The 27518-nt window shown below is 42.8% G+C and overlaps 1 protein-coding gene across 1 annotated transcript; it reads right to left on the bottom strand.

Moving 5' to 3' along the window:
* Window positions 1–2963: 2963 nt before the first annotated feature.
* On the bottom strand, window positions 2964–21460 carry LOC141182769 (uncharacterized). Its single transcript, XM_073660873.1, has 7 exons — window positions 21408–21460; window positions 11268–11417; window positions 10959–11138; window positions 10752–10875; window positions 10578–10672; window positions 10290–10380; window positions 2964–5357 (listed from the first exon to the last, which is right to left on the bottom strand). Exons 1-7 carry the CDS (start codon window positions 21426–21428, stop codon window positions 3808–3810), a joined length of 2211 nt encoding a protein of 736 aa, XP_073516974.1. The 5' UTR covers window positions 21429–21460; the 3' UTR covers window positions 2964–3807.
* Window positions 21461–27518: the final 6058 nt, after the last annotated feature.

Below are 27518 nucleotides of genomic sequence, written 5' to 3'. Positions count from 1 at the left end.
TTTTAAAAGTATAGTAAATTGGATAGAGCTGCTTTCAAGGACGACTGTTATTTCCAATTCAAATACTTTCTTTCTTAGGTAATGTTGGCTACCCATTTCTTCTGGGGGTGTAATAAAGTACTTGTTGCTTGGGTTCTGAGGGCAGACAGGAATTATACTCTCAGACACTGGCTGTTATTTTCTTCTTTCTCCGATGCATCGTGTTTATTTATTTAATTTGAACCAAAAATGGCAGATTTGGAGATAATTATCTCAATCCAAATTCTTGGAAGGGCTACCACAACAGTATCTAACCCCAGCTTATGACACAGAGAGCAGCACTAACAGAAGTGGGGCTGCCGGCCGTCCTCGGTGACACTGTACTTGTCAATATCACTGGCAGTCACCAACAAAATGGCTCCACACTGTGATCCTAAATTTCATCCTCTCTTATCCTGTTACAAACACCCAGAAGGGGAGGAGAGAAGCGACATCACACACAGAAGAGCAGACCCAGCCCACATTTACTGCAGTCGTAATGTGAGCTAGTTGTACACTAGGTTTTCATGGCAAATTTCAGCAGCTGCTCCCCCTAGTGTTTAAAAGTGGAAATACCAAACTTTGTTAAATTTTTCATATTTTACTTCATTAAAAACAAATAATATTTAAAAAAAAATCAAAAAACATTAATACTTTACATTTTTTTAATTGTTTACATTTTTTTATGGCACCTTCCCTTTAATCATCTAATTGCTGTAGTTACTATTGACAGCAGCATCTAAGGAGTTAAACGGCCATGGTCGGTTCCAACACTGATTGTGGCCAATGCAGCAAGTTGTCAGCTATAGTGTACAGCTGGATTGTCACCTGTCGGAGGATGCTAGTCTCTTATATCTCAGGTCAGTAAAGACGAAATGGTGGTCATTAAGGGGTTAATTATGTTATATGTTTTTTGTATAATTTGTCAATCACATATATAGTTTCTCCCCATCTGAGTCATTTTTGATGGTCTACAAAATTGATTTTCCAGTAAGTAATTTTTCACTTTTCACACTCTTGGTATGAGAATGACTTCTGCCGCTGTGGGATTTTTGATGTTTAAAGGGATTGTACAAGTAGTGGACAAACATTCCACATGTTTGACCCTAAAATAAAAACAATTATTGACAGAAATATTTCACTTTCTACCAAGTGAGATACGAGATCATCCTGAAGTCCGCAGTAAAAATCTGTTTATTTTGTTTAGGAGACAAGTGAGATACTCAGCAGGCTGTCTGACACTAATTCATTCCGATCAAGCTTATACAGGCAATGCAAAATATACACAATCAGATATGACAGGCAGCTAACACTAATACTCGCTGCCGACTATAGATAATATTCTAAGCATACTGTGTTTCAAAAGATACGGTTACTGCTTCTACACATACAGTGGTGTGAAAATGTTTGCCCCTTCCTGATTTCTTATTCTTTTGCATGTTTGTCACTTAAATGTTTCAGATCACCAAACAAATTTAAATATTACACAAAGATAACACTAGTAACCACAAAATGCAGTTTTTAAATGAAGGTCTTTATTATTTAGGGGAAAAAATCCAAATTTACAGGGCCCCGTGTGTAAAAGTGATTGCCCCCTAAACCTAATAACTGGTTGGGCCACCCTTCGCAGCAACAACTGGAATCAAGCGTTTGTAGTTTGGCAATGAGTCTTTTACAACGCTCTGGGGGAATTTTGGCCACTCATCTTTGATAAATTTTTGTAATTCAGTCACATTGGAGGGTTTCCGAGCATGAACCGCCTATTTAAGGTCATGCCACAGCATCTAAATCAGATTAAAGTCAGGACTTTGACTAGGCCACTCAAGTCTTAATTTTGTTTTTCTTAAGCCATTCAGAGGTAGGTGGATTTGCTGGTTTGTTTTGGATCATTGTCCTGTTGCATAATCCAAATGCGCTTCAGCTTGAGGTCACGAACAGATGGCCGGACATTCTCCTTCAGGATTTTTTGGTAGACAGCAGAATTCATGGTTCTATTTACCACAGCAAGTCTTCCAGGTCCTGAAGCAGCAAAACAGCCCCAGATCATCACACTGCCACCACCATATTTTACTATGGGTATGACGTTCCCTTTCTGAAATGCTGTGTTACTTCTACACCAGATGTAATAGGACATACACCTTTCAAAAAGTTCAACTTTTGTCTTGTCAGTCCACAGAGTATTCTCCCAAAAGTCTTGGGGGATCATCAAGATGTTTTCTGACAAAACTGAGAAGAGCATTTATGTTCTTATTGCTTAGCAATGGTTTTTGTCTTGGAACTCTGCCATGCAGGCCATTTTTGCCCAGTCTTTCTTATAGTGGAGTCTTTAACACTGACCTTAACTGAGGCAAGTGAGGCCTGCAGTTCTTTGGATGTTGTTGTGGGGTCTTCTGTGACCTCTTGGATGAGTCGCCGCTGCGTTCTTAGGGTAATTTTGGTCGGCCGGCCACTCCTGGGAAGGTTCACCACTTTTCCATGCTTTTGCCATTTGTGGATAATGGCTCTCACTGTGGTTCGCTGACGTCCTAAAGCTTTAGAAATGGCTTTATAACTTTTTCCAGATTGATCGATCTCAATTACTTTTTTTCTCATTTGTTCTTGAATTTATTTGGATCGCGGCATGATGTCTAGCTTTTGAGGATCTTTTGGTCTACCTCACTTCGTCAAGCAATTCCTATTAAAGTATTTTCTTGATTGAGAAAAGGTATGGCAGCAATCAGGCCTGAGTGTGGCTAGGGAAATTTAACTCAGAATTCCAAAGATGTGATAAACAACAGTTAATTTATGTTTTAAGTGGGGTGGGTGGGTGTGTGTGTGGGGTGAGGGAGGAACAGGACTTTTTCACACAGGGCCCTGGAGCTTTGGATTTCTTTTTCCCTTAATAATAAAATACCTTAATTTAAAAACTGCATTTTGTGTTTACTTGTGTTATCTTTGTCTAATATTTACATCTTATGATCTGAAACATTTAGGTGAGACAAATATGCAAAAGAATAAGAAATCAGGAAGGGGCAAACACTTTGTTTTACACCACTGTATCTCAGAGTGTTAGATGCTTCTGACCGCAAAGAGCATGACTGAAAAGTAGACCTGTTATGATCTTTTGATAAACCTATATTTCTATACCTAAGGATTCAAATCTCTATTAATGAACACACGGAATATATACATAATGGATAAACAATATACTTATTACAAAAATTATTATAAGAATTATACAAACCTCCCATACTTGTGCCCGTCCATTGGTGTCAGCACTTGTGTTCCCGGGGCTCAGGTCAGGTTGTTGCGCCATGTGAGCCTTGAGCCCCATCAGCGCTGGTGTCACATTTAACGAGGCCAAACATGAGGAATGACAAAGCATTGTCCAAGTAGAGGACAACCCCTTTAAGAATCAAGAGCAGAAAAAAATACAGCTTCAATGATCCTCTAAAAACATTGCTTTATTAACTAAATATAAAAAACCTGAGATAACAGCATGGATGTTACTACCCCTAGAGGGGGAAATATTTTCTAGCAGACACGTTTCAGACAGTAAGGTCTTTAGTCATTGAAGCTGGATTTTTTTCTACTCTCGATTCGTATTTCTGCTGCCCTGCTGGTTTCCTGAGCTTTGGATTCCTCAATGTGTGAGCTGACTTATTTTGTTTTTCTTCTTAGGAACCCCTTTACGAAGATACAATTTTCGGTTAAAACATTTCCAAAATTCTAAACATGAAAAGGCTTTTCCCCTGTGTGGCTTCTCTGATATTTATGAAGAATTGTTCTCTGTGTAAAACATTTCCCACATTAAGAACATGAAAAAGGCTTCTCCTCTGTGTGCATTCTTTGGTGACTCAAAAGAGATAATTTCTTCACAAAACATTTCCCATATTCTGAACAAGAAAAAGGCTTCTCCCCTGTGTGGGCTCTCTGATGACTATAAAGCCCTGATTTCCGATTAAAATATTTTCCACATTCTGAACAGGAAAAAGGCTTCTCCCCTGTGTGAGTTCTCTGATGATTAACCAAAACCGATTTATGGTTAAAACATTTCCCACATTCTGGACATGAAAAAGGCTTCTCCCCAGTGTGGGCTCTCTGATGTCTATAAAGCACCGATTTCTGGTTAAAACATTTTCCACATTCTGAACAGGAAAAAGGCTTCTCCCCTGTGTGAATTCTCTGATGTATAACAAGCTCTGATTTGTAGTTAAAACCGTTCCCACATTTTGAACATGAAAAAGGCTTCTCCCCAGTGTGAGTTCTCTGGTGGCCATCAAGATGCGCTTTCTGGTTAAAACATTTTCCACATTCTGAACAGGAAAAAGGCTTCTCTCCTGTGTGGGTTCTCTGGTGATTAACCATAACCGATTTATGGTCAAAACATTTCCCACATTCTGAACATGAAAATGGCTTCTTCCCTGTGTGAGTTCTCTGATGTATAACAATTTTCCATTTCTGGTTAAAACATTTCCCACATTCTGGACATGAAAATGGCTTCTCCCCTGTGTGAGTTCTCTGGTGACTAACAAGGTGTGATTTGCATACAAAACATTTTCCACATTCTGAACATGAAAAAGGCTTCTCCCCTGTGTGGGTTCTCTGGTGACTAACAAGGTCTGATCTATGGATAAAATATTTTCCACATTCTGAACAGGAAAAAGGCTTCTCCCCTGTGTGGGTTCTCTGGTGACTAACTAAACCTGATTTTTGGCTAAAACATTTCCCACATTCTGAACATGAAAATGGCTTCTCCCCTGTGTGAGCTCTCTGGTGACTAACAAGGTATGATTTGCATAAAAAACATTTCCCACATTCTGAACATGAAAATGGCTTCTCCCCTGTGTGAGTTCTCTGGTGACTAACAAGGTATGATCTGTATACAAAACATTTCCCACATTCTGAACATGAAAAAGGCTTCTCCCCTGTGTGGGTTCTCTGGTGACTAACAAGATCTGATTTTTGGTTAAAACATTTCCCACATTCTGAACATGAAAATGGCTTCTCCTCTGTGTGAGTTCTCTGGTGCCTCCCAAGATCTGATCTATTCTCTGTGTGAATTTTTTCTTGTTTAAGAAAAGTATTTCTATATTCTGAACGTGAAAATGTCTTCTTTGCTTTAGGAGCAGTTCGTTTTTTAATGCTTATTTTGTGACTTTGATTTTCCTTAGTAGTCGGTAATGAATCAGAAGACAGGACCTGTTTCATAGGATCAGAGGCCAGATCTTTACTGTGGAGGGATGATGGTATATCTGGAGTAATGACATTCACTTCAATTGTATCCTGTGGGATCTCAAGATCATCTGATTTAAAAATTAAAGATGTTAGTTGACCTTCTGATCTCCTGGTACAGTCATCTGCCAAGAATAAAATTAAGTATTATTTTTGAATAAAATATTCTTAAATTTTTTAACATTTTTACTTAAAGTGTCCTTAAAAATGACAAGTTACGTAAAAAAAATGAATCATTCATCAAGTCAATGACAGTTCACATTCTAAAAGATTGTGCCCAAAGCACATTTAGTATTCATGTATTTGGCATTACTATAGTGAGAAGAACCCACTTAATTTATCTGGCCAGTATGTGTTGGGTAATAAAATGGTATATTTGCAATTTTCACTCTACAACATCCACTGCGTGCTAATTACCGGAAAGTGACGGTGGAGTCAAAATAGTCACTACTCCTATAGATTAATTCCCTGACGGTTATAATTTCCAAAATGGAGTCACTTTATGGTGATTTCTACTGCTCTGGTTGTCTGCCATTTTGTTATATTAAGGCTTCCGTAAATGGTATGTCCCATTTTCTCTAGGATCTGCTCCTGCAACGGTGCCTGGGACCAGTAGTACCATCCAGTCTGGCAGTATGGGGGTGTGTGCTGTCCAGCTGGAGTAATCTGCTCCCGACTTCAGCTAATTGGAAAGCACTGCACCCTACTAAAGCTGGAAGCATATTGCCGGAAGCTGCCAGATACAGCCTTGTTCTCCTCTGGTTCAGTCCTCTGTGCTCAGCTCCCGGCTTGTGTATTTGTTTCCTGTTGTGACCTCAGCCTCTTTACTGACTACTCTTGTGTCTTCTGATTTTGTATTTTCTCTGCCCTCATGGTTATGAACCGGCTACCTGACCATTCTTTCTGGGTTTAAAGGGTGATGGGCAAGATAATCCCTGGGATCTGGAAAATGGAGTAGATAGCGCCAAGCCTGTTCATGGTGACCATCTTTTGACCTGCCAGGTGACCATGAACAGTGCCCCCAATACATTGTGTCCGCAAACTATTCGAGCAAGATCTATATTCAAATAGCTAAATGTCGCTCCTTTCCTTCTTAACCTGCCTTGTGCCCAGACAGTAGTGTACAACTGTATATAGGATATAGTCGGATTCAAGAGAAGTTGGAAAATAATTTGTAAGGTCCATTTATTTCCAATTATCCTTTGTGTCAAGAATTCCAAAAATATCACCACATAAAATGACACGTGTCAGATTTGAAAATCGACCCTAATTAGGAACACAAAACTGGCTGCGGGAAGTGGTTAAATTAACCCCTTTCCTACCAGGTCAGTAATAGTACGTAGATGCACCCTGGGACTTCTGGACCAGCTACGTACTATTACGTGTGTGGCAATCGAGCCGCTGTGACAATCAGCTGACACCTGGTGCTATGTGCAGCAAGTGGTGCCGCATCTCTCCCGGCACATTAACCCCCGCAATGCTGCGATCGAAGTCGATCGTAGTATTGCGGTGGCAAGTGGGGAGGTGATCGCTATACTCACCTCTCCTGCCGGCGTCTTCTGGATGTTGTCATGACAACATTCGGGTCACCAGGAGGCAGGACATTACTTTGGTCATGCGCAGTGCATAACCAAAGTAATGTTTCCCGTGTGCAGCGCTGACAGGCTCCATGGCATAATGAGCTGCTGCTCTCTATGCCATGCAAAAAGTGAAAGTCCCATGGTGTGACAAAAAAAATGAAAAAAAACTTTCCCCAAAAAATAAAAATATATTGAACCCATAATATTTGTTTATTATGAATAAAAAAACAATAAAAGTACACATATTTGGTATTGCCGCGTCCGGAACGACCTGACCTATAAAACTGTCCCACTAGTTAACCCCTTTAGTGAACACGGTAAAAAAATAAATAAAAAACGAAGCAAAAAACAATGCTTTATCATCATACCGCCAAACAAAAAATGGAATAACACGCGATCAAAATGACGATGTAAATAAAAATGGTACCACTGAAAACGTCATCTTGTCCCACAAAAAACAAGCCGCCATACAGCTCCATTAGGATTAGGGTTGTGCTAGGGTTGGGCTAGGGTTAGGGTTGGGCTAGGGTTAGGGTTGGGCTACGGTTAGGGTTGGGCTACGGTTAGGGTTGGGCTAGGGTTGGGGTTAGGGTTGGGATTTTTTCAAAAGTAAAGAAAAAAAAAATGACAATATGGCGACCAGTGTTGAGCGCAAGTGCTCGCTACTTGAGATTGCATTGGGTGCTCGTGTATGCACTGAGTATCGTGGGTGTTCGAATGACATGCTCGAGCCTCTGTCCCATATGCTTCGTGGCCAAAAAAAACGTTGCTGGGATCGCCTGCCATGCACGAACAATTCCCGCATGTTATTTTTTGGGTGTCTAACAACCGTGAAACATGCGGGGCAGGGACTCCAGCATGTCACTAGAGCACCCGTAATACATGGTGCATGCCCGAGTACCCGATGCAAACTTAAGTAGCGAGCACTTGCGCTCAAGTCTAATGACAACTTATTCAATATGATGACATAATGTTATCAAATTCTGTAGTACCTCTGGGTTCAAAATGTACACTATACCCCTTGATAAAATCCTTGAGGGGTCTAGTTTCCAAAATGGAGTCAATTGTGGGGGGTTTCCACTATTTAGGCACATCAGGGGCCCCGAAATGAGACATGGCGTCCGCTCTTGATTCCAGCCAATTTTGCGTTCAAAAAGTCACACAGTGCTCCTTCCCTTCTGAACCCTGACTTGCGCCCAAACAATGTATTTTCCCCACTTATGGGGTATTGGCGTACACAGGAGAAATTGCACAACAGTTTTTAGGTTCCATATTCTCCTCTTACCCTTGTGAAACTAAAAAATTTGGGGCTAAAAGATTGTTATTGTGGAAAAAGTTTAATTTTTTTATTTTCACAGCTTAACGTTATAAACTTCTGTGAAGCACCTTAGGGTTAAGGGTGCTCACCATACATCTAGATAAGTTCCCTGAGGGGTCTAGTTTCCAAAATGGTGTCACTTGTGGGGGGTTTCCACTGTTTAGGCACATCAGGGGCACATCCGCTAATTATTCAAGCAAATTTTACATTCAAAAAGTCAAATCCCTTCTGAACCCTACCATGCGCCCAAACAGTGGTTTTCCCCCACATATGGGGTATCGCCTTACTCAGGAGAGATTGCACAACAAGTTGCATGGTGCAATTTCTTCTGTTACCCTTATGAAAATGCAAAACTGGGGGCTGAAAAACATTCTTGTGGGAAAAATGGGAAAATATTATTTTCACGGCTCCATGTTATAAACTTCTGTGAAGCACCACACGTCTAGATAAGTTCCCTGAGGGGTCTAGTTTCCAATATGGTATCAGTTATGGGGGTTTCCACTGTTTAGGCACATCAGGGGCTCCCCAAAAGCAACATGGCGTCCTCTAATTATTCAAGCAAATTTTACGTTCAAATGGTGCTCCTTTCCTTCAGAACCCTGCAGTGCGCCCAAAGAGTGTTTTTTCCCCACATATGGGGTATTGGTGTGCTCAGGAGAATTTGCACAACAAATTTTGGGGTCTATTTTTTCCTGTTACCCCTGCAAAAATAAAAAATTGGGGTCTAAAGTAAAAGTTAAATGTTCATTTTTTTCTTCCCCATTCCAAAAATTCCTGTGAAGCACGTGAAGGGTTAATAAACTTCTTGAATGTGGTCTTGAGCACCTTGAGGGGTGAAGTTCTTAGAATGCTGTAACTTTTGGGTATTTTCTGTCATATAGACCCCTCAAAGTGACTTCAAATGTGATGTGGTCCCTAAAAAAATGGTTTTGCAAATTTTGTTGTAAAAATGAGAAATCACTGGTCAACTTTTAACCCTTATAGCTCCCTAATAAAAAAAAATGTTGGTTCCAAAATTGTGCTGATGTAAAGTAGACATGTGGGAAATTATATTTATTAACTATTTTGTGTGATATATCTCTCTGATTTAAGGGCATAAAAATTCAAATTTTGAAAATTGCAAAATTTTCAAAATTGTTGCCAAATTTCCGATTTTTCACAAATAAACGCAAGTGATATCGAAGAAATTTTACCACTATCATGAAGCACAATATGTTATGAAAAAACTCTCAGAATCAGCGGGATCCGTTGAAGCGTTCTAGAGGTGTTACCTCATAAATTGACAGTGGTCAATTTAGTGGACAGTAAAAATTGGCCCGGTCATTAACCACCTTCGGGGATTAAGGGGTTAAGAGTATTTTGTGCACTAACTACTGTAGTAAAAACCTGTAAGTGTAGACAATAATAGATCTACTGAAATGATCAAACTCAACAGTCTTCATCAGTAAAAAATAGTGGTGAAACCTCTCTGGGGTAATTAGAGTAGGGGGCCGGTGGCTCTTGGCAATCTAAACTATCGTATGGGCCATATTGTCTGTCAGATGAGTTTCAAGAAGAAATATTAGTCGGTTTTAAAAGAAATTGAAAAGTCAGGATAAAGGGAGACTCTGTTGTTACTGTACAAAAATTCACACTTGGCCCTCACTGCACATTTAATGTTGTCGATCATAAAAGTGAAGTTTGGCCAGAAAGACTGGACCTGGTCTTGTAGGGACCATATGAGCACATTCAGCAGCACAGAAGGGAGAAAAGGTAGATTCATCCAATAAGATATCAGGGTTCTAGGAAGCCAACACCATCATTACCCTCCGCTTTCTCTTACAGGCCCATCATAATATTTTTCTTCAAGTGATTTTCTAACTTGTCAGCACATTCTACATACGCTGTCATTTGGCTTTGTGGTTTACAAATCTGGGCAGGTAAGAGTCAGGATCTTCTAATCCCAGGGCATAGGTGGATCCTTCAGGTGGCAAGTAGAAAAGGGCTTTCATTGCCCCAAGTGATTTGAACAATTTTTGGTGGAGGAGAATATTGTGATCTAGAGGCAAAACGGTGATCACACGATTGTGATACGGCCGGACTACACCACTGATAAAGCAGCCACTGCTGGTGACTGAGAAGAATCTGTAACTTCTCTGCATTTAGTGGTTACTACTCACCTGGGTAGTCATATGTAGGAATCTCCTCCTTACAAAGCTCATCACCCCTCATATATGTCTCTGTAGTATTAATATGGGTCAGATCTTCACCCTGAAACAAATATTGTAAAAGTCACAGACAGATGGAGAAGTCACATCTTTGATCGGCTTAATCCTGCCATCTCCACCGTTCTCATTACACAAGTATAAAACATATAATACTGGTGGATAAAACAAGACTGAGCACAAGACCTTCACAGCCGTCTACACATCATAGGGGAGATCTCATGACACCTTCTCTCCATCTACCTGATGATCCTGAGGAACATTGGGATCTTCTTGTTTACAGCCCTGTAGAAGACGACGGGGACATCTCTCTGGTGTTGTCCTCTTACTGGATAGATCTGACGGAAACACATACAGGGACTGAATTCATTCTTTACATACAGATAATTATAGGCAGTGTGTATTTAGTCCTATTACCTGGTGATGTGAGGGGCTGGGGAACCTCCATCATGACGTCCCTGTACAGATCTTTGCGTCCTTCTAAATACGCCCACTCCTCCATAGAAAAATAGACAGCGACATCCTGGCACCTTATCGGAACCTGACACATACAATGATACCGTCATCTCCCCGATCTCTTCATAGCGTTACTGTATAATGTCCCAGCATTCCCAGCAATGTCACCTCTCCAGTCAGCAGCTCAATCATCTTGAAGGTGAGTTCTAGGATCTTCTGGTAATTGATGTCCTCATGTATCAGGGGGTGAGGTGAAGGCCTCGTGATTGGACTCAGGGGTCTTCCCCATCCCTCAGAAACAGGGTCCTGACAGCGCTCACTAGAGGTCTTCTTCACTACTGTGTAATCCTGGTTATGGAGAGACACATTAATAAATCTCACTCCAGACATTTCCAGAGTCCTCACCTCTCCAGTTCTGTCCATCTGTTATTCCCATAGATAAGAATGATGTAATGTGACGTCATCAGAATCTCTCACCTCTCCAGTTATCCGGAAGAGGATCTCTAGGGTGAGGTGTAATATCCTCTCCGCCATCTTGTCTCTGTCCATATCCATGTTTGATGGGTAAATCAGGAAAATTCTCTTATATAGAAGATCTTCACTGAGAGGATCTGATATTGTAGAGACCTGAATGAGAAGATGATGAGCTGATGTAACATCATAAAAATACTGTGTAATAATACATCTATTGGAGATAATGAGGGGAAACATATAAGGAGATTTATTATTTTACAGTAATAAATAAATTTTCTAGTAATAAAACCTTTATATTTTAGGCCACAGACAACAAGTAGTTTCTTCCTCGGAGTCGGAAGCTGAATATGTTTCTCATAGACTCATCTTCCATAAAGCTAATTCTCACCTAATTTTCTGACACTGGAATTGACATTGAGAATAACCTCGACACTCAGTGGTTCTTATAGAATTTTATTTTTTTAACGCAGGCCAAAAACAAAAGTAAATGTTTCATAGGCGAGTTTTTTTATTTTATTATTTATTATTATTCTTTTATTTATTGTTTTGTTCTTTGTGCTATTTCCAACAGTTACTGATGAAGGTCAGATCGACCAAAAACGTTTACTTTTGCTTTTTGACTGCATTAAAAAAAAAATTTCTAGAACAAGCATTGAGTGCCAATGTTATTCTAAGTATAATGCAGGGGCTTGCTGCATTACTAAAATGTCCAGGGGGTATGTTCTGGCTGACCACGTACCACCCCTTCAGGTGACTGATCACATGACTGTGACAGGTCCAGTGCGCACAGAAGGATATATAAATCCTGGTGGTTTTGAAACAAGGTAGAAGTTAAGAGGCCTGGTCCCTGTGTCTGGGACACCATTAGCCCTGGAAGGCATGTGGCCTGGGGGGCCACACTTGGTGAGCCTTAAGCCACAGTTTTCGCAGAAAAGAGCTGATGGAAGCCGATAGACGCAGCAAAGGTAAAAACGCTGCTTGATATGGACATTGATAATGTTACCTTGCTGAAGGCTGTATCTGGAGCCAAGTGGGCATATCTGCCACTGAAAAGGCTCTAGGATATTACATGCCTGCGAGCCACTGAGTTGGACTATGTTATAAGCAGTTTATGATGTTTAATAAACTGCTGGACTGTAGATTACGGGAAAACGTTGCATGTGTGCTTTAATTGACCCGGTGAGGTGAGTGCCCCTCAACATGATGGATAGCGCTACCTCACATCAGTTACACTACAGGTTTGGACCCAACTCTAGCACCTCTGTCCGGCAGTGCAGTGGTTATTATCTTATACTGGAATTGACATTAGCAATACTGCAGGAGATATTTATTTCACGTGACATGAGAAATAACTACTTCATGATGAGGCAACATCTTCTACTACGGCTCTAAGACCACATTTGGCCAGAGTCCGTCACTGACTACATCACCACCGGCCGTCTATATGAATGTTTCCCGTCTTCCCCGGACTGTAATCTTCTATCACGTTAGATCTCAGGTCTGATTCACACACAGAAGTTTGAGGATTTTATAAAAGCTGTTTTGTTTGCACAAACACCATGGACAGAAATGATTTGATACTAAAGTCTACATGTATAGTGTATTATGGGGTTTATTTCTGGCCTTAGACTTTCCTATATTACAAGAAAAACCCCAGAAAAAAAGCAGATATTAAAGTGTTTCAAAAGAAAATTGGTCACAACAATTCTTGCAAAAATTAGAAGACATATTTTGTCTTTTGGGCACCAGAACATAGATGTACACTGCAAGGCTGACACAGTTGCGGCTGCAATAAAATCCCTGGCAGTTTAACCACTTGCTCCTGCAAAAAGCAAATATGGCATCTAAGAAGGTTTGACAGAGTTCGGCTGAATGCCCCTCCTCCCCCAAATACTTGATAGTATGGGGCTGCCTAGTTCCTACAATACTGAAATGCCTAATAATGGTGTCTGGGCCGGCAATGTACGAAAGTCTATTAGGCCGGGCCAGAGGCAGCGTCCAATAAGTTACCTTTTAACGCTCCATAAATATTAGACTAAAGGTACATGGAAGCACTGATTTGGGGGGTTTTGGTTGACTATATAATGTATTTGGGGGCCTCCCTACTGTTGCAGTCAGTCATACAAACCACAGGAAAGCTGGAATATTTGTGTGTATGGGGGAATCTGGAGAGATAGCCGTCTGCCAAATGACCGTTCAGCCACCACTTATCTCATGTGTATGGGGCCGTTAGTATTACGGTGACAGGCAGTGATAATACACGGCACTATAGTAGTACAGTGCATCACTGGAGCGATCAGAGGGTTCTGTGTTGTATGATCGCACTAATGAGAGCTGTTTAAAAACATTCATAAAAAAAAGGTTTAAAAAAAGTTTTAGGCTGTGTGCCCACGATGCGTTTTTAATGCCTTTCTGCAGCGTTTTTGCAGCTGCGGAAACGCATTAAAAACGCATGGTAGAAGGGCAGCAATGGTCCCCAATGATAATCCGCATGTGCTGTGCACATGCAGCGGAAATTTCCGCTGCGGATTATCAGTGCGGAAAAAACGCAGCACTACCAATTATTTTGCGGAAGTGCTGCATCTTCGCCGTCATTGACTTGCATTAGACCGCATGGATTACGCATCACTGTATATGTAGATGCGCATTCCATGCGTTGTAATGTGCGGATGGTACCCGGGTGTAGATGAGAGGAGAGTCTCATCCACAACCAGGTACCATTAAAAAATCAGTAAAAAAAGAATAAAATAAAAAATAAATGTATATTTACCTTCCGGCGGCCCGCACAGCCCTCCTACTTGCTTGCCGGCACTTTGCAGTGAATTGAAGGACCTGCGCTGACGTCAGAGTCATGTGATGGGTCACGCGACGCTGATGTCGGCAGGTCTTTCAATTCAATTGCTGCCGGCAGCCAGGACCGAGCGAAACAAGTCAGCGCGGGCCATCGGAGGGTAAGTATATATTTATTTTTACAACTCTCTCGGGTCACACTATATAAATCCATGCCGTTTGCTCCATTTCCGCATGTCCCTGGCAGGAAAACGCATGTACAATCCGCATGCGTTTTTTTCTGCCAGGGAGATGCAGAAACGCTCAGGAAAAAATCCTGAGCATTTCTGCATCGTGGGCACATAGCCTTAAAGTGAAAATATCACAGTTATAGCAAAAATAAATATTCATCACTATAGAGAAAACATGGATATAATGGGAAAATGGAGAGGGAGGTCAGCTCACTGTTTATTCAATGTGTGAGGAGCTGCCCATTTACTAAAGACTATGATACTTTTTCCAGCAACGGACCACCATTTTTGTTAATATTATTATTGTGTTTTATTAGTGATTTACTTGTCATGTTTTATATAGTTCTGCTAACTTGTCAGTGTGTACACTAGATTCACTTGTAAAATGTCCGGCATTCCACTAATCTGTATCTCAGGAGTCCATTGTTTCAACAGCCAATGGTCTCATTAGGTGAGTTTGGATTGAGACACAGTGGAGCCGTCATCACAGGGGGTCTTACATCCTTTCTCAAATGAAGGCTTCTAGAATATTCTTCATTGTTTTTGGCTTACAGTGAATGCTTGAGTGAGAGGGTGATCACTTCTGTGCTGGGAGGGGGCTGACCCCAGAGATGTAGAGGAAAGACATGTTTTAGTGGGGGAAGATGATGGAAGGACACTGGAGGGATAGGACCTATGGCTGTGGGAGAAGAGATGATGGATGGATGGCTTATGGAGTGTTGGAGCTCAGTTATCAACTGATCCCAGGTTGAGAACTTAAGGACTGAGAGAACTGTATTTTGGCCATTTACTTGGAATTGCTGCATTACTATGGATGTGATTAATAAAATATTGTAGCATCGATAACCTGCCTAGGTGATTACTTACAACCCACAACCTCACATCTTTACACAATGCAACTTGTGTGAAGATCACCGCATGGAGCCGCCCTGGTCAGGGACATTTCAAGTAGAGAAAGGAGGAGAGATGGATTCTCCAGCATTGTCTATATTGTTAAAACCTCACATTTATTGTGAATTCATAAAAACTGTTGTGATATCATACCACCAAGTGCCCACATACCAAACCAATGCTTATTCCTGATTTGTAACATGTGAGTCTCTATGATACTTTTATATCCTTCCCTTTCCTGGGTGTCCATTGATTACTGAGTACTTCCCAGACAATTTAACCCTGTATTGAAGCTCACTACCTCTTGAAGCTCATCAAGAGAATGCCAAGAGTGTGCAAAGCAGTCATCAAAGCAAAAGATGGCTACTTTGAAGAACCTAGAATATAAGACATATTTTCAGTTGTTTCACACTTTTTTGTTAAGTATATAATTCCACATGTGTTAATTCATAGTTTTGATGCCTTCAGTGTGAATGTACAATTTTCATAGTCATGAAAATACAGAAAAATCTTTAAATGAGAAGGTGTGTCCAAACTTTTGGTCTGTACTGTATGTCCACATTTAAAAAAACCCTTATAGGATAACCAAGTCACCAAATACTGGCCCATTAAGACATACTTTGTCACTCTCGTACTCCCTACTGATTGAACCCCTGGTCCAGTCTAAAACCCGCTTCCAACCTCAATGGGAGAGAGATCTGAGTTGCACCTTAACGAGGGATCAGTGGAAGCGAATCTTCACTTTGACACACAAATCATCAATCAGCTTGTGATTTCTAGAGGCCAGCTATAAACTGCTTTCTCGGTGGTATACGGTCCCAACTCGCCTACACTCTATATTCCCAGATGCTAGTCCCATGTGTTGGAGATGTGGGGAAGAGGAGGGTGACCTACTAAATACTTTCTGGACCTGTAAACTCCTTTCTCCTTTCTGGGGAAAAGTTCTAGTGATTAGTAAATTCACTGATCTTATTTCAGACCTTGACCCAGCTTTCATCCTTCTCCATCACAGCAACATCCATTTAAAAACATATAAAAACTCGATACTGAGACACTTGATCACATCTGCTAGAGCATGTATTCCCTCGCTATGGAAAAGTAACAACATCCCGACAATCTCACTATGGTTCTCCAAAATAAATGAGATTATGTTAACGGAGGAGTTCACCTCCACGATCAATAATTCCCATGATAAATTTTATAAAACATGGTTCTACTGGAGTTTAAATCTTCTGCTGATTACCTTGACCTCATAGGGGAAAGCCAAGTCTATACTTCAGGAGCCTCTCTGACGTTACCCTAACCCTCTTACCCATACATCCCTTCCCCCACTTCCCTTTGTCTTTTTGTGTATTTGTGTTTTTGGTTTTAACTACTCGTTTTTTCTTTTATAGCCCTTATTTGTTAATCCACATGAATATGTAATGACTTAATGTTCAAGTCTGAGTCACCATGCTGGTATATCCTAAAACACATTGAACCAATGTTCTACCAGCGACTCTGCTTTGGATTGTGTTTACTTCTTTCATTTTGTTTTCAAATGTTTTGGAAATACTGGTTATTGTTATGGTTATGGGGTCATGTTTGACCTACTACTTGTTGCTCAACTAGTACCCGGTGTTTGTATTTGTATTTCCTTTTCAAAACTTAATAAAGATAAATTTATAAAGAATAACCAAGTCACATTGCGTTTGATATTTGTTTCTTGAAAAAAAACTCAGTGAAAGTTTTCCGCCTTTTTGGATACAAAACTCAAACAAAATATGTAAAAGAATTTACAAAGTCTGGAGGATGGATCTCAGACATCGAAAAAACTAAGTTTGAAAGAGATATCAAAGACTACAAGTCAAATTCAATTTACACATGGAAATGAAACAAACCAAGAGCTACTGTTCTGAAATACAAGTCACATAATAAATTCAAAGGAAATAGAGGAGAGCGGAGGTCAGCTTCACAAATCCTAATGTGTCCATGGGTTCCTCTAATTATAATTCACTGAGGACTTATCTGATGCATCAGTGGGATCAACTAAAGACAGATGGAGAAAAAAAAGTGCCCGGACATGTGCGTTCCACGGCGGAGTGCATCACAGTCTCCTATCTGCGAATGCGCATGTCCGGAAGCATGAGTTCCACTCCGGATCGCATAATGGTTTTGCATTGCATTCCACCAATACAGAAAAATCCTATCACTGAGGTCAGCGCCTTGGGAGACTAAAAACAAGTATTTCACATCCTCCCATCATGCAATAGACATGTAGATCTACTTTATCACCGCATAAAATATGGGATGATGGCCCACAGTATATTCCTAAATGGTCAAATTTGACCCCTATTGCATAATTAGAGATACACATGGATCACCACACTTGTAAGTTACTAAATAGTATAAGTGGGATATAACTGATAAGAAATAATTCTGATATAGAAGCTCAGATATCTCAATGAAGTAAAACAATATGTGAACCTCATTCACAGGGAACTGAGTAGCAATGGGGAGAGTATAAAATCCAAAAATGAAATTCAGAATGGGGCTGTATTTATACAAAACAGGCATAGGAAATTTGCTCATTCAGTCTCTTAAGGGCTTGTGAATCCAGTCTGGAAATCCACTCACTTTCCATTTTGGAGGATACATCTATTGAGATCACCACCTCTCACATTGGGTTTAACCACCTCAAGGATACAAAAGGAAATGTCTCCGGTTTGACCTCGATGTACACTGTTCATGTGTCTCGCTAATGGGGTGTCCCGAGCATGGTGTATATCGCCCAAATGCTCCCCACCCTCCTCCTAGACTGCCTCTTGGTTGTACATACATAATCTAGGGGGCAGGTGCATGTGGCCATATATACAAGTCCTTATGTTTTACAGATGGAATAATCCCTCTGGAAAAAGTTTTTACTTGTGGAGGAACTCGAGAAAGATTTACATGGTCTCATCCAATTACATGTATCTTCTATCCAGCCATGTCCCCTTGGGTGCATGTTTTTTGCAGAAACTGTAAACTAAAAGGTCCCTAATTGACTGACCCTTTCTGAAAGTTATTGTGGGAGTAGATCACACAGCACCCTCAGGTCCGGGTCAGCCACAAGTATATCCCAGTGTTTTCTGAGGATATTAAAGATATGGTCACTCTGATTGTCATAAGTTTTTCTTACTCGTGTTATCTCATCTTTTTCTTGGTCTCTTGGTTAGGTATGGAGGAGTGTCTCTCTCCCATTTTTCTGCAAACGATGATACGGAATCCAAAATGTACCAGGAGTACCCTATTTCCCTGAATCTGATGTTCAGGTCTATTGCCAGTATATTAAAATCTGTGACATTAGAGCAGTACCTTCTCAACCATAAAAATTGGCTCTTGGGAATTCCTTTTTTCATGGGGATGGGGTGGTGGCTATCCCACTTCAATAGTTTATTAGTGCTGTAGGTTTATGATAGATGAGTGTTCCTAGGGTCCCATGCAGTTATATCTAGATTAGTACATTCAGGAAAGGCAACTGGTAATAATTAACCTCCAAGATAAGGCCCACTCTATTGATGCCGAGTTCCCTGACAAATTCAAGAAATTGTTCACTCATCCCTGACCAGATGATAAAAATGTCTTTAATATATCTATACCATAACCCAATATATGGATGCCATCACTTATGATCATCCTTGAATATTGTGGTTTCCTCCCACCAGTCCAAGGATAGGTAAGCATACGATGGGGCAAAGCGGCTCCCCGTTGCAGTACCCCTGAGCTGGGGCTGGGTAGTGGGGGGGCATGTATACATGCTTGAGGGTTTACATGTAGGGGAGCAGGCAAAGGGAAAACCATTTTCCAGAGGGATTATTCCAACCGCAGGCGGTACTGGGGGAACATTACACTGTGTGGGGCATCGTACATACTAACCAAAATCCCACAATGTCTGTCCGCCATCTCATCCTTCTTCTCTGCCAGATTTCTAAAACTCAACATGGATAAAACAGAGTTCATCATCTTTCCACCCTCTCATTCATATCCCCCATCTGACCTATCTATCAACGTCAATGGCTATTCACTCTCCCCAGTCCCACAAGCTCGCTGCCTTGGGGTAACCCTGGACTCTGATCTCTCCTTCAAACCACATATCCAAGCCCTTTCCACTTCCTGCCGACTCCAACTCAAAAATATCTCCCGGATCCGTGCATTCCTCAGCAAAGACTCTGCAAAAACACTAGTGCATGCCCTCATCATCTCCCGCCTCGAATACTGCAACCTCCTGCTCTGTGGCCTCCCTTCCAACACTCTAGCGCCCCTCCAATCTATCCTAAACTCTGCTGCTTGACTAATCCACCTGTCCCCACGCTATTCCCCGGCCTCTCCCCTCTGTCAATCCCTTCACTGGCTGCCCATTGCCCAGAGAATCCAGTTCAAAACCCTAACCACGGCATACAAAGCCATCCACAACCTGTCTCCTCCATACATCTGTGACCTAGTCTCCCGGTACTTACCTGCACGCAACCTCCGATCCTCACAAGATCTCCTTCTCTACTCCCCTCTTATCTCCTCTTCCCACAATCGCATACAAGACTTCTCCCGTGCATCGCACCTACTCTGGAACTCTGTACCCCAACACATCAGACTCTCGTCTACCATGGAAGCCTTCAAAAGAAACCTGAAGACCTACCTCTTCCGACAAGCCTACAACCTGCAGTAACCACCGCTCCACCATACCACTGCATGACCTCCTCTACCCTCACCTACTGTATCCTCACCCATCCCTTGCAGACTGTGAGCCCTCGCGGGCAGGGTCCTCGCACCTCCTGTACCAGTCGCTGACTCGTTTTGTTAAGATTATGTAAATGTTTTTGCTATGTATATCCCTATTACATGTAAAGCGCCATGGAATAAATGGCGCTATAATACTAATAAATAATAATAAAACGGCAACTGGTAATAATTAAACTCTGATATAAATCTCAGGCCCACTCTATGTATATTGAGTTCCCTGACAAATTCAAAACATTGTTCACTCGTCCCTGACCAGATGATAAAAATGTAGTCAGTATATTTGTATCATACCCCAATATATGGATGTCATCACTTATGATCATCCCTGAATATTGTGGTTTCCTCCCACCAGCCCAGGAATAGGTTAGCATATGAGGGGGCACAGAGGCTCCTCATCGCAGTACCCCTGAGCTGGTGGAAGTACTTCCTGTCAAAAGAAAGACGTTATGAGTAAGAGTGAATTTCAGAAGATCCTCCATGAAGTCATTATGTCTGCTACACTCTATTGATCTCAATTTCAATAAACGTCTTACTCCTCTGATACCATCCTCATGCAGTATATTACTGTACAAAGCCTCGATATCTAGTAAGGCCTGATCCCCTACATGCATGTATACATGCTCGAGGGTCTACATGTAGGGGAGCAGGCAGAGGGAAAACCAACTCCAGAGGGATTATTCCAACTGCAGGACCTCAGGCGCTACTGGGGGAACATTATACTGGGGGGGGGGCATCATACATACTGCATAAGGGGCATAATGGGAGCATTATACTGTGTGGGGGCATCATACATCCTGCATAAGGGGCATAATGGGGACATTATACTGGGGGGGGGGCATCATACATCCTGCATAAGGAGCATAATGGGAGCATTATACTGTGTGGGGGCATCATACATCCTGCATAAGGGGCATAATGGGGACATTACACTGTGTGGGGGCATCATACATACTGCATAAGGGGCATAATGGAGGCATTACACTGTGTGGGGGCATCATACATACTGCATAAGGGGCATAATGGGGACATTTTACTGTGTGGGGGCATCATACATACTGCATAAGGGGCATAATGGGGGCATTACACTGTGTGGGGGCATCATACATACTGCATAAGGGGCATAATGGGGGCATTACACTGTGTCGGGGCATCATACATACTGCATAAGGGGCATAATGGAGGCATTACACTGTGGGGGGCATCATACATACTGCATAAGGGGCATAATGGGGGCATTACACTGTGTGGAAGCATCATACATCCTGTATAAGGGGCATAATGGGGGCATTACACTGTGGGGCAGTAAAGGGGTCCTGTACTATGAGAACAATACGTTTCCTCCCTTCCTGTCTCCATAGTTGGGTCGTATGTATCTATTACAGGAAACAGAACAAAAACCTTATGATTCTTATAAAGGGGCAACACAAGACCCCAAAAGAGTCCCTGCGCCCAGTAATGGGGGATCTCCACATACCTCCACCTGCAGAGCCGCCATCACATATATGGCTGCTCTGTGCGCACAGGACCTGTGATGAGGTCACAGGAGGGGAGGAGTCAGGGGTCACATGATCAGGGGCCTCAGTGGATGCAGGACTCTGCTGTGCTGGTTGTCATGGTGCTGGATGAGCTGAAGTTTATGTGTGGGGTCAGGAGGGGTTTACAGTGTGGATGTAGCAGAGCCGCGTGTGTACGAGGTGTACGGAGCAGAGCCGTGTGTGTGCGAGGTGTACGGAGCAGAGCCGTGTGTATACGAGGTGTACGGAGCGGAGCCCCGTGTGTACGAGGTGTACGGAGCAGAGCCGTGTGTGTACGAGGTGTACGGAGCGAAGCCGCGTGTGTACTAGGTGTACGGAGCGGAGCCGCGTGTGTACTAGGTGTACGGATCCGCACATGTATGTGGTGTACGGAGTGGAGCTACGATTTACTGCATGTAATTACATTTCAATTGGTCAAAATCTACAGCGGAGACTTGCTGTCACTCAAAGTGTAGGAAAGGCCAAGTGCAGGGAAGAGGGGGAGGAAGCCCAAACACTAGGGAAAGGGGGAGTGGAGAACCCTAGGCAGATCTAGTATCACCCTGCCTATCCTACCGTCCCTATATAGGTTCCACACTGATCACCGAGCAGGAAACCTAAGCTCTGTATATCCCTAGAGCTAGGCCTTAGATAGGGAGGGGACAGGGTGAGCATTGGTCACGCCCCACTATAAACTAAAGACAACAAGGTAGACAAACAAAGGGGATAAATTTAGCTTGAGCAGACACCAGAGAGAAAATGCCAACTGTCCTCCAAGGGCACCAGAGAAGAAGCTAGTCGACTACTAGAGCTCCAATGCTTGCACAACGGTACATAGAAATACAGGTGCTTCTCATTAAATTAGAATATCATCAAAAAGTTAATTTATTTCAGTTCTTCAATACAAAAAGTGAAACTCATGTTATATAGAGTCATTACAAACAGAATGATCTATTTCAAGTGTTTATTTCTAGACCCTGCTGGCGCTCCTGTGGATATTATGGGAATCCTCGTGAGTTTGAAAAGAACCACCTTATGACCCACTTTTTCTTTAAAAAATGGGGTGGTTTTATTTTCTTAAAAAAAAATGTGTATATTTAAAAACAAGATATCGTGAAGAAATTATCATATATACTGGATATCTTAATAGACAAATCACCACTCGTTTCTGCTTAAAAAAGCCTTCATCAGGTGCATAAAGAGGAGTGTGTCTCTCAAACTTTTTATACTCAAATGTTCTTGAACACCGCCTACACCCATCAGTACAAGCACATGCCTGGCCCTTCCTCTGTTCGTCCAACACCACCATCCATCCAGCAACATTCACATCTGGCTACCCTCATGCCTGTGGAGGCTACTGGTGGGCCAACATTTTGTGAGCCTCAGCCCTACACTCTGCCTGTAAGGCATCAGACACCTGTGCCACAACAATTTGGACTTCACAAGCCTTTGCCAAGATCCCAACAAGCTAATCCATCTCAAACATGTCAGCCACATTACAACCACACAAAATTATACACAGCCTGGTGTGGCAGCTCACCAATACGCAGCCCCTCATAATTACTCACATCACACACAAACCACAGACCAAACAAGGTATTCAGCCTCTTTGACACAAGAACATTATCCTACAGACACATCTGTGACACATGCAGCCATACACACACGGGCAAACACCCTCACTCCACCCCCAAACATCTACCGGCCAAACTGACACACACTCCTCCAGCCCTGAATGGGGAAGCACACAAAACCCCACAGAGGAATCATTGTCGAATCAGGGTGATTATGTGGATTTATAACTAATGATCCTAAATCTGCTGTATATATTATATATTTATTAATGTTCTTGCAACAATAACAGAATCACATGTGTTGGCTGCATAATAAAAGACCTTGTTCATTTGTTCAGATGGTTAGTTTTTATTTTCATACATACATTATAAAAGAAACGCCAAAAACAAACAAACATAAAATAGCATTGGTGACAGTGTGTTTGTTAGTGTTGTGTGGATGTAGAACATAATGACACCCTGAAAAATATCAAAAACAAATATAAGGTTTCATTAACGTACAACGGGTGTCAAAATAACTCACATGCTCAACAACTTACATGACATTACACCTAATGTGAGAATATGTGCTACATTCATGGGCCCAGAATGTGTTGCCACTCGGGCCTTATTTAAGCAAGTATAATTACACTAACCTCACAACACAATGTGTGTGATGTTGTATACAGAGTGTGAACTTAAAGTTTCTGTGCTCATTGACGACATATGCAGCAATAAGAAGAATTGTGTGCTAACAGTGGTCCAGTAAGCAGACATGGAATAATTTATGGCAAGATATTGACTAAAAACAACAATAAAAGTACAACATCAGAATGTGTTTTTGTTTTTATATGTAAAACAGGATGAAATCACATAAATCTTGCAAAATTAAAAATAGAGGAGGCTTCTTTTTAAACAAAATGAGTTTGAATCAAACAACGGTAAACTTATGGAAAATTGAAAAATGAGGTATTTGTTATTTTGTCAGGGAAAGAGGAAGCCTTTGCGAAGGGTGTGTAACATTTTCCGCAAACAAAAATAAGGTCGCAACCCACGTGACAGATCCTCATTGTCAATTCAAAAAATCAAACCCTACAATTCTATCTAATGATGGCATGCTTTGAATCACTCCATTTGCCATGGGACACTACCATCTGGTGACCTAAAATAATCACAAAAAATATTCCTGACTCGAAGGCCAGAAGTACCTGCTTGTGGACTACGCGGAATGTCCTGTGGTCTTGGCACGCCTAACATTGTCACATCCTCAACATCTTCCAAGAATGCTTCATGTGTTCTTGCAAAATTATGCAAGAGGATGCTTGGCTTTATGGCTGCCTTAACATTGGCTGGATGGATTTGTATAGGACTCTGAAATATACGCCACTTAGAGGTTAACAATCCAAAAGCACACTCAACAAAACAACGGGATTTTGTCAGTTGCATGTTAAAAATGCGCCTCTGTGTATCCAAACCTCTCTGTGCAAATGGCCTCAAAATATGGCTTGAGAGTGCAAAACCCTCATCAGCAACCATAATAAATGGTGCAGGTGAACCAGAGGCTCCTGGAAGTGCACATGGCTGGGGAAGGTTTACATTCGTTTCAGCAAGCCGCCTAGCAAATCTGGAGGAGCGAAGGATACGAGCATCCGACACACTCCCATAGGCACCAATGTCAGCAATTACAGAACAGTAGTTACTGTCAGCTAAAGCCAGCAGCTCTACTGAGAAAAAAATGTAATTTATTAAAGAATCATGAGCATGAGTTTGGCGGCTTCTTGACACGAATGTGCTTCCCATCTAGTGCACCGATACAATTGGGAAACTGTGCTGCTTCCATGAACCCTGGGCAATCCTCACCCAGTCATGTGTGCTTGGCTGAGGCATCAACCGGCTCTTCAGCTTGTCCCAAATAATATCACAGGTTGAGCGTACAATCTGGGATATCATCGACGTGCCAAGGAGGAACTGGAAATGGTGTGAACTAAATGAATTGCCAGTAGCCAGGAATCTGAAATTAGAAATGCCAAAAATGTTAACACAAAAAGACAGCCATGATGTTAAAAATGCAAAAAAAAAACAATGTCTATATATTGATGTTTAAAATGGGGAATAGAGTGCAAACACTTTATAGGCCGAAATTTCAACCACAATATTTATAATATAACCAGAGATGCGCATCTCTGTCTGAAGCCTTAATAGACTGCGCAAGAAGGACACGCCTGCGCAGTCTGGCTCCAGACAGAAGCACACATGGAGCCGTTACAGGTTAGAGGAATGTGTATGGCGCCGGACATCACGGTATGCGTAGGAACTGAACGCATACGGCCATACTTAACTCACCTAGAGGAGCGTTGCCGCTGCTCCTCTCTTCGCCGCAGACCGGAGCAGGAATCGGCGCATGCACATAGCGCTATCTGGCGCCATTTTACTGAAGACACATTTTCAGTGTGTCTTCAGCAAAATGGCGCCGGACAGCGCGGTATGCGCATGCACGCACTCCGGCGCCGCACTCCTCCCTCCGGCAGAACAGGAGACAGCAGCACTGGAGCACAAGGAAGAAAGGTATAAGTGTTTATTTTTTTGTATGTGTGCAGCGTGAAAGGGATGAAGGGTGCCATACATACAAGGATTGGGGGATGAGAGGGCCACACATACCAGGATTGGGGGTTGAAGGGTACCATGCATACCAGGATTTGGGGTTGAGGGGTACCATGCATACCAGGATTGGGGGATGAGGAGTACCAAGCATACCAGGATTGGGAGGTGAGGGGGCCACACATACCAGGATTGGGAGGTGAGGGGGCCACACATACCAGAATTGGGGGATGAGGGGTACCAAGCATACCAGGATTGGGAGGTGAGGGGGCCACACATACCAGGATTGGGGGATGAGGGGTACCATACATACCAGGATTGGGAAATGAGGAGGGTCATACATACCAGGATTGGGGGGGGTGAGGGGTACCAAGCATACCAGGATTGTGGGGTGAGGAGACCATGCATACAAGGGGTCATGTATACCAGGATGAGGGGTACTACACATACCAGGATTGGGGGGGTGAGGAGACCATACATACCAGGATTGGGAGGTGAGGGGACCATCCATACCAGGATTGGGGGGGTGAGGGGACTATGCATACCAGGATTGGGGGGTGAAGGGTGCCATGCATACCAGAATAGGGATGAGGGGTACCATACATACCAGGATAGGAATGCGGGGTACCATGCATACCAGGATAAGGGAAGTGGTGCCATGCATGCCAGAATAGGTATGAGGGGTACCATGCATACCAGAATAGGATGAGGGGTGCCATGCATACCAGGATAAGGGATGGGGTGCCATGAATACCAGGATTGAGGGCGAGGGGTGCCATGCATACCAGGATTGGGGGAGAGGGGTGCCATGCTTACCAGAACTGGGGGCGAGGGGTGCCATGCATACCAGGATTGGGGGAGAGGGGTGCCATGCATACCAGAATTGGGGGTGAGGGGTGCCATGCATACCAGTATTGGGGGTGAAGGGTGCCATGCATACCAGGATAGGGATAAGGGGGCCATGCATACCAGGATTGGGGATGAGGGGTGATATGCATAACAGGATTGGAATGAGGGGTGCCATGCATACCAGGATTGAGGATGAGGGGCGCCATGCATACCAGGATTGGATGTGAGGGGTGCCATGCATACCAGGATAGGAATGAGGGGTACCATGCATACCAGGATGAGGGGTAACATACATACCAGGATATGGATGAGGGATGGTGTACCATGCATACCAGGATAGGGATGAGGAGTGCCATGCATACCAGGATGGGGGTGAGGGGCCCATGCATACCAGGATAAGGCTGAGGGGGCCATGCATACAAGGATGACGGGTGCCATGCATACCAGGATTGGGGGTGAGGGGTGCCATGTATACCAGGATTGGGGGTGAGAGGTGCCATGCATACCAGGATTGGGGGTGAGGGTGACATGAATACTAGGATTGGGGGTGAGGGGTACGATGCAGACCAGGATTGGGGCTGAAGGGTGCCATGCATACCAGGATTGGGGATGAAGGGTGCCATGCATACCAGGATTGGGGATGAGGGGGCCATGCATACCAGGATGGGGATGAGGGGTGCCATGCATTCCAGGATTGGGGATGAGGGGGCCATGCATACCAAGATGGGGATGAGGGGGCCATGAATACCAGGATATGGATAAAAGGTGCCATGCATACTAGGATTGGGGGTGAGGGGTGCCATGCATACCAGGATAGGGATGAGGGGTTCCATGCATACCAGGATCGGGGTTGAGGGTTGCCATGCATACCAGGATTGCAGATGAGGCGTGCCATGTATACCAGGATAGGGATGAGACGTGCCATGCATACCAGGAAAGGAATTAGGAGTGCCATGCATACCAGGATAAGGCTGAGGGGGCCATGCATACAAGGATGAGGGGTGCCAAGCATAACAGGATTGGGGGTGAGGGGTGCCATGCATACCAGGATTGAGGGTGAGGGGTACCATG

The sequence above is a fragment of the Phyllobates terribilis genome, unplaced genomic scaffold (assembly GCF_046119375.1).
Source record: "Phyllobates terribilis strain yellow unplaced genomic scaffold, ASM4611937v1 Scaffold_36__1_contigs__length_13169755, whole genome shotgun sequence".
NCBI classification, from domain to species: Eukaryota; Metazoa; Chordata; class Amphibia; order Anura; family Dendrobatidae; genus Phyllobates; species Phyllobates terribilis.
The sequence above is the reverse complement of the archived record's forward strand: the minus strand, read 5'-3'. Positions and strand labels throughout refer to the sequence as shown.

Excerpts from the sequence above, each read along its gene's own strand:
- LOC141182769 (XM_073660873.1), bottom strand. The coding sequence starts at position 21,428 with ATGGCGGCTCTGCAGGTGGAG. Across the intron at positions 10,673-10,751 it reads CCAGCCCCTCACATCACCAG|ATCTATCCAGTAAGAGGACA; the intron begins GTAATAGGACTA and ends TGTTTCCGTCAG. Across the intron at positions 5,358-10,289 it reads TCCTACATATGACTACCCAG|ATGACTGTACCAGGAGATCA; the intron begins GTGAGTAGTAAC and ends TATTCTTGGCAG.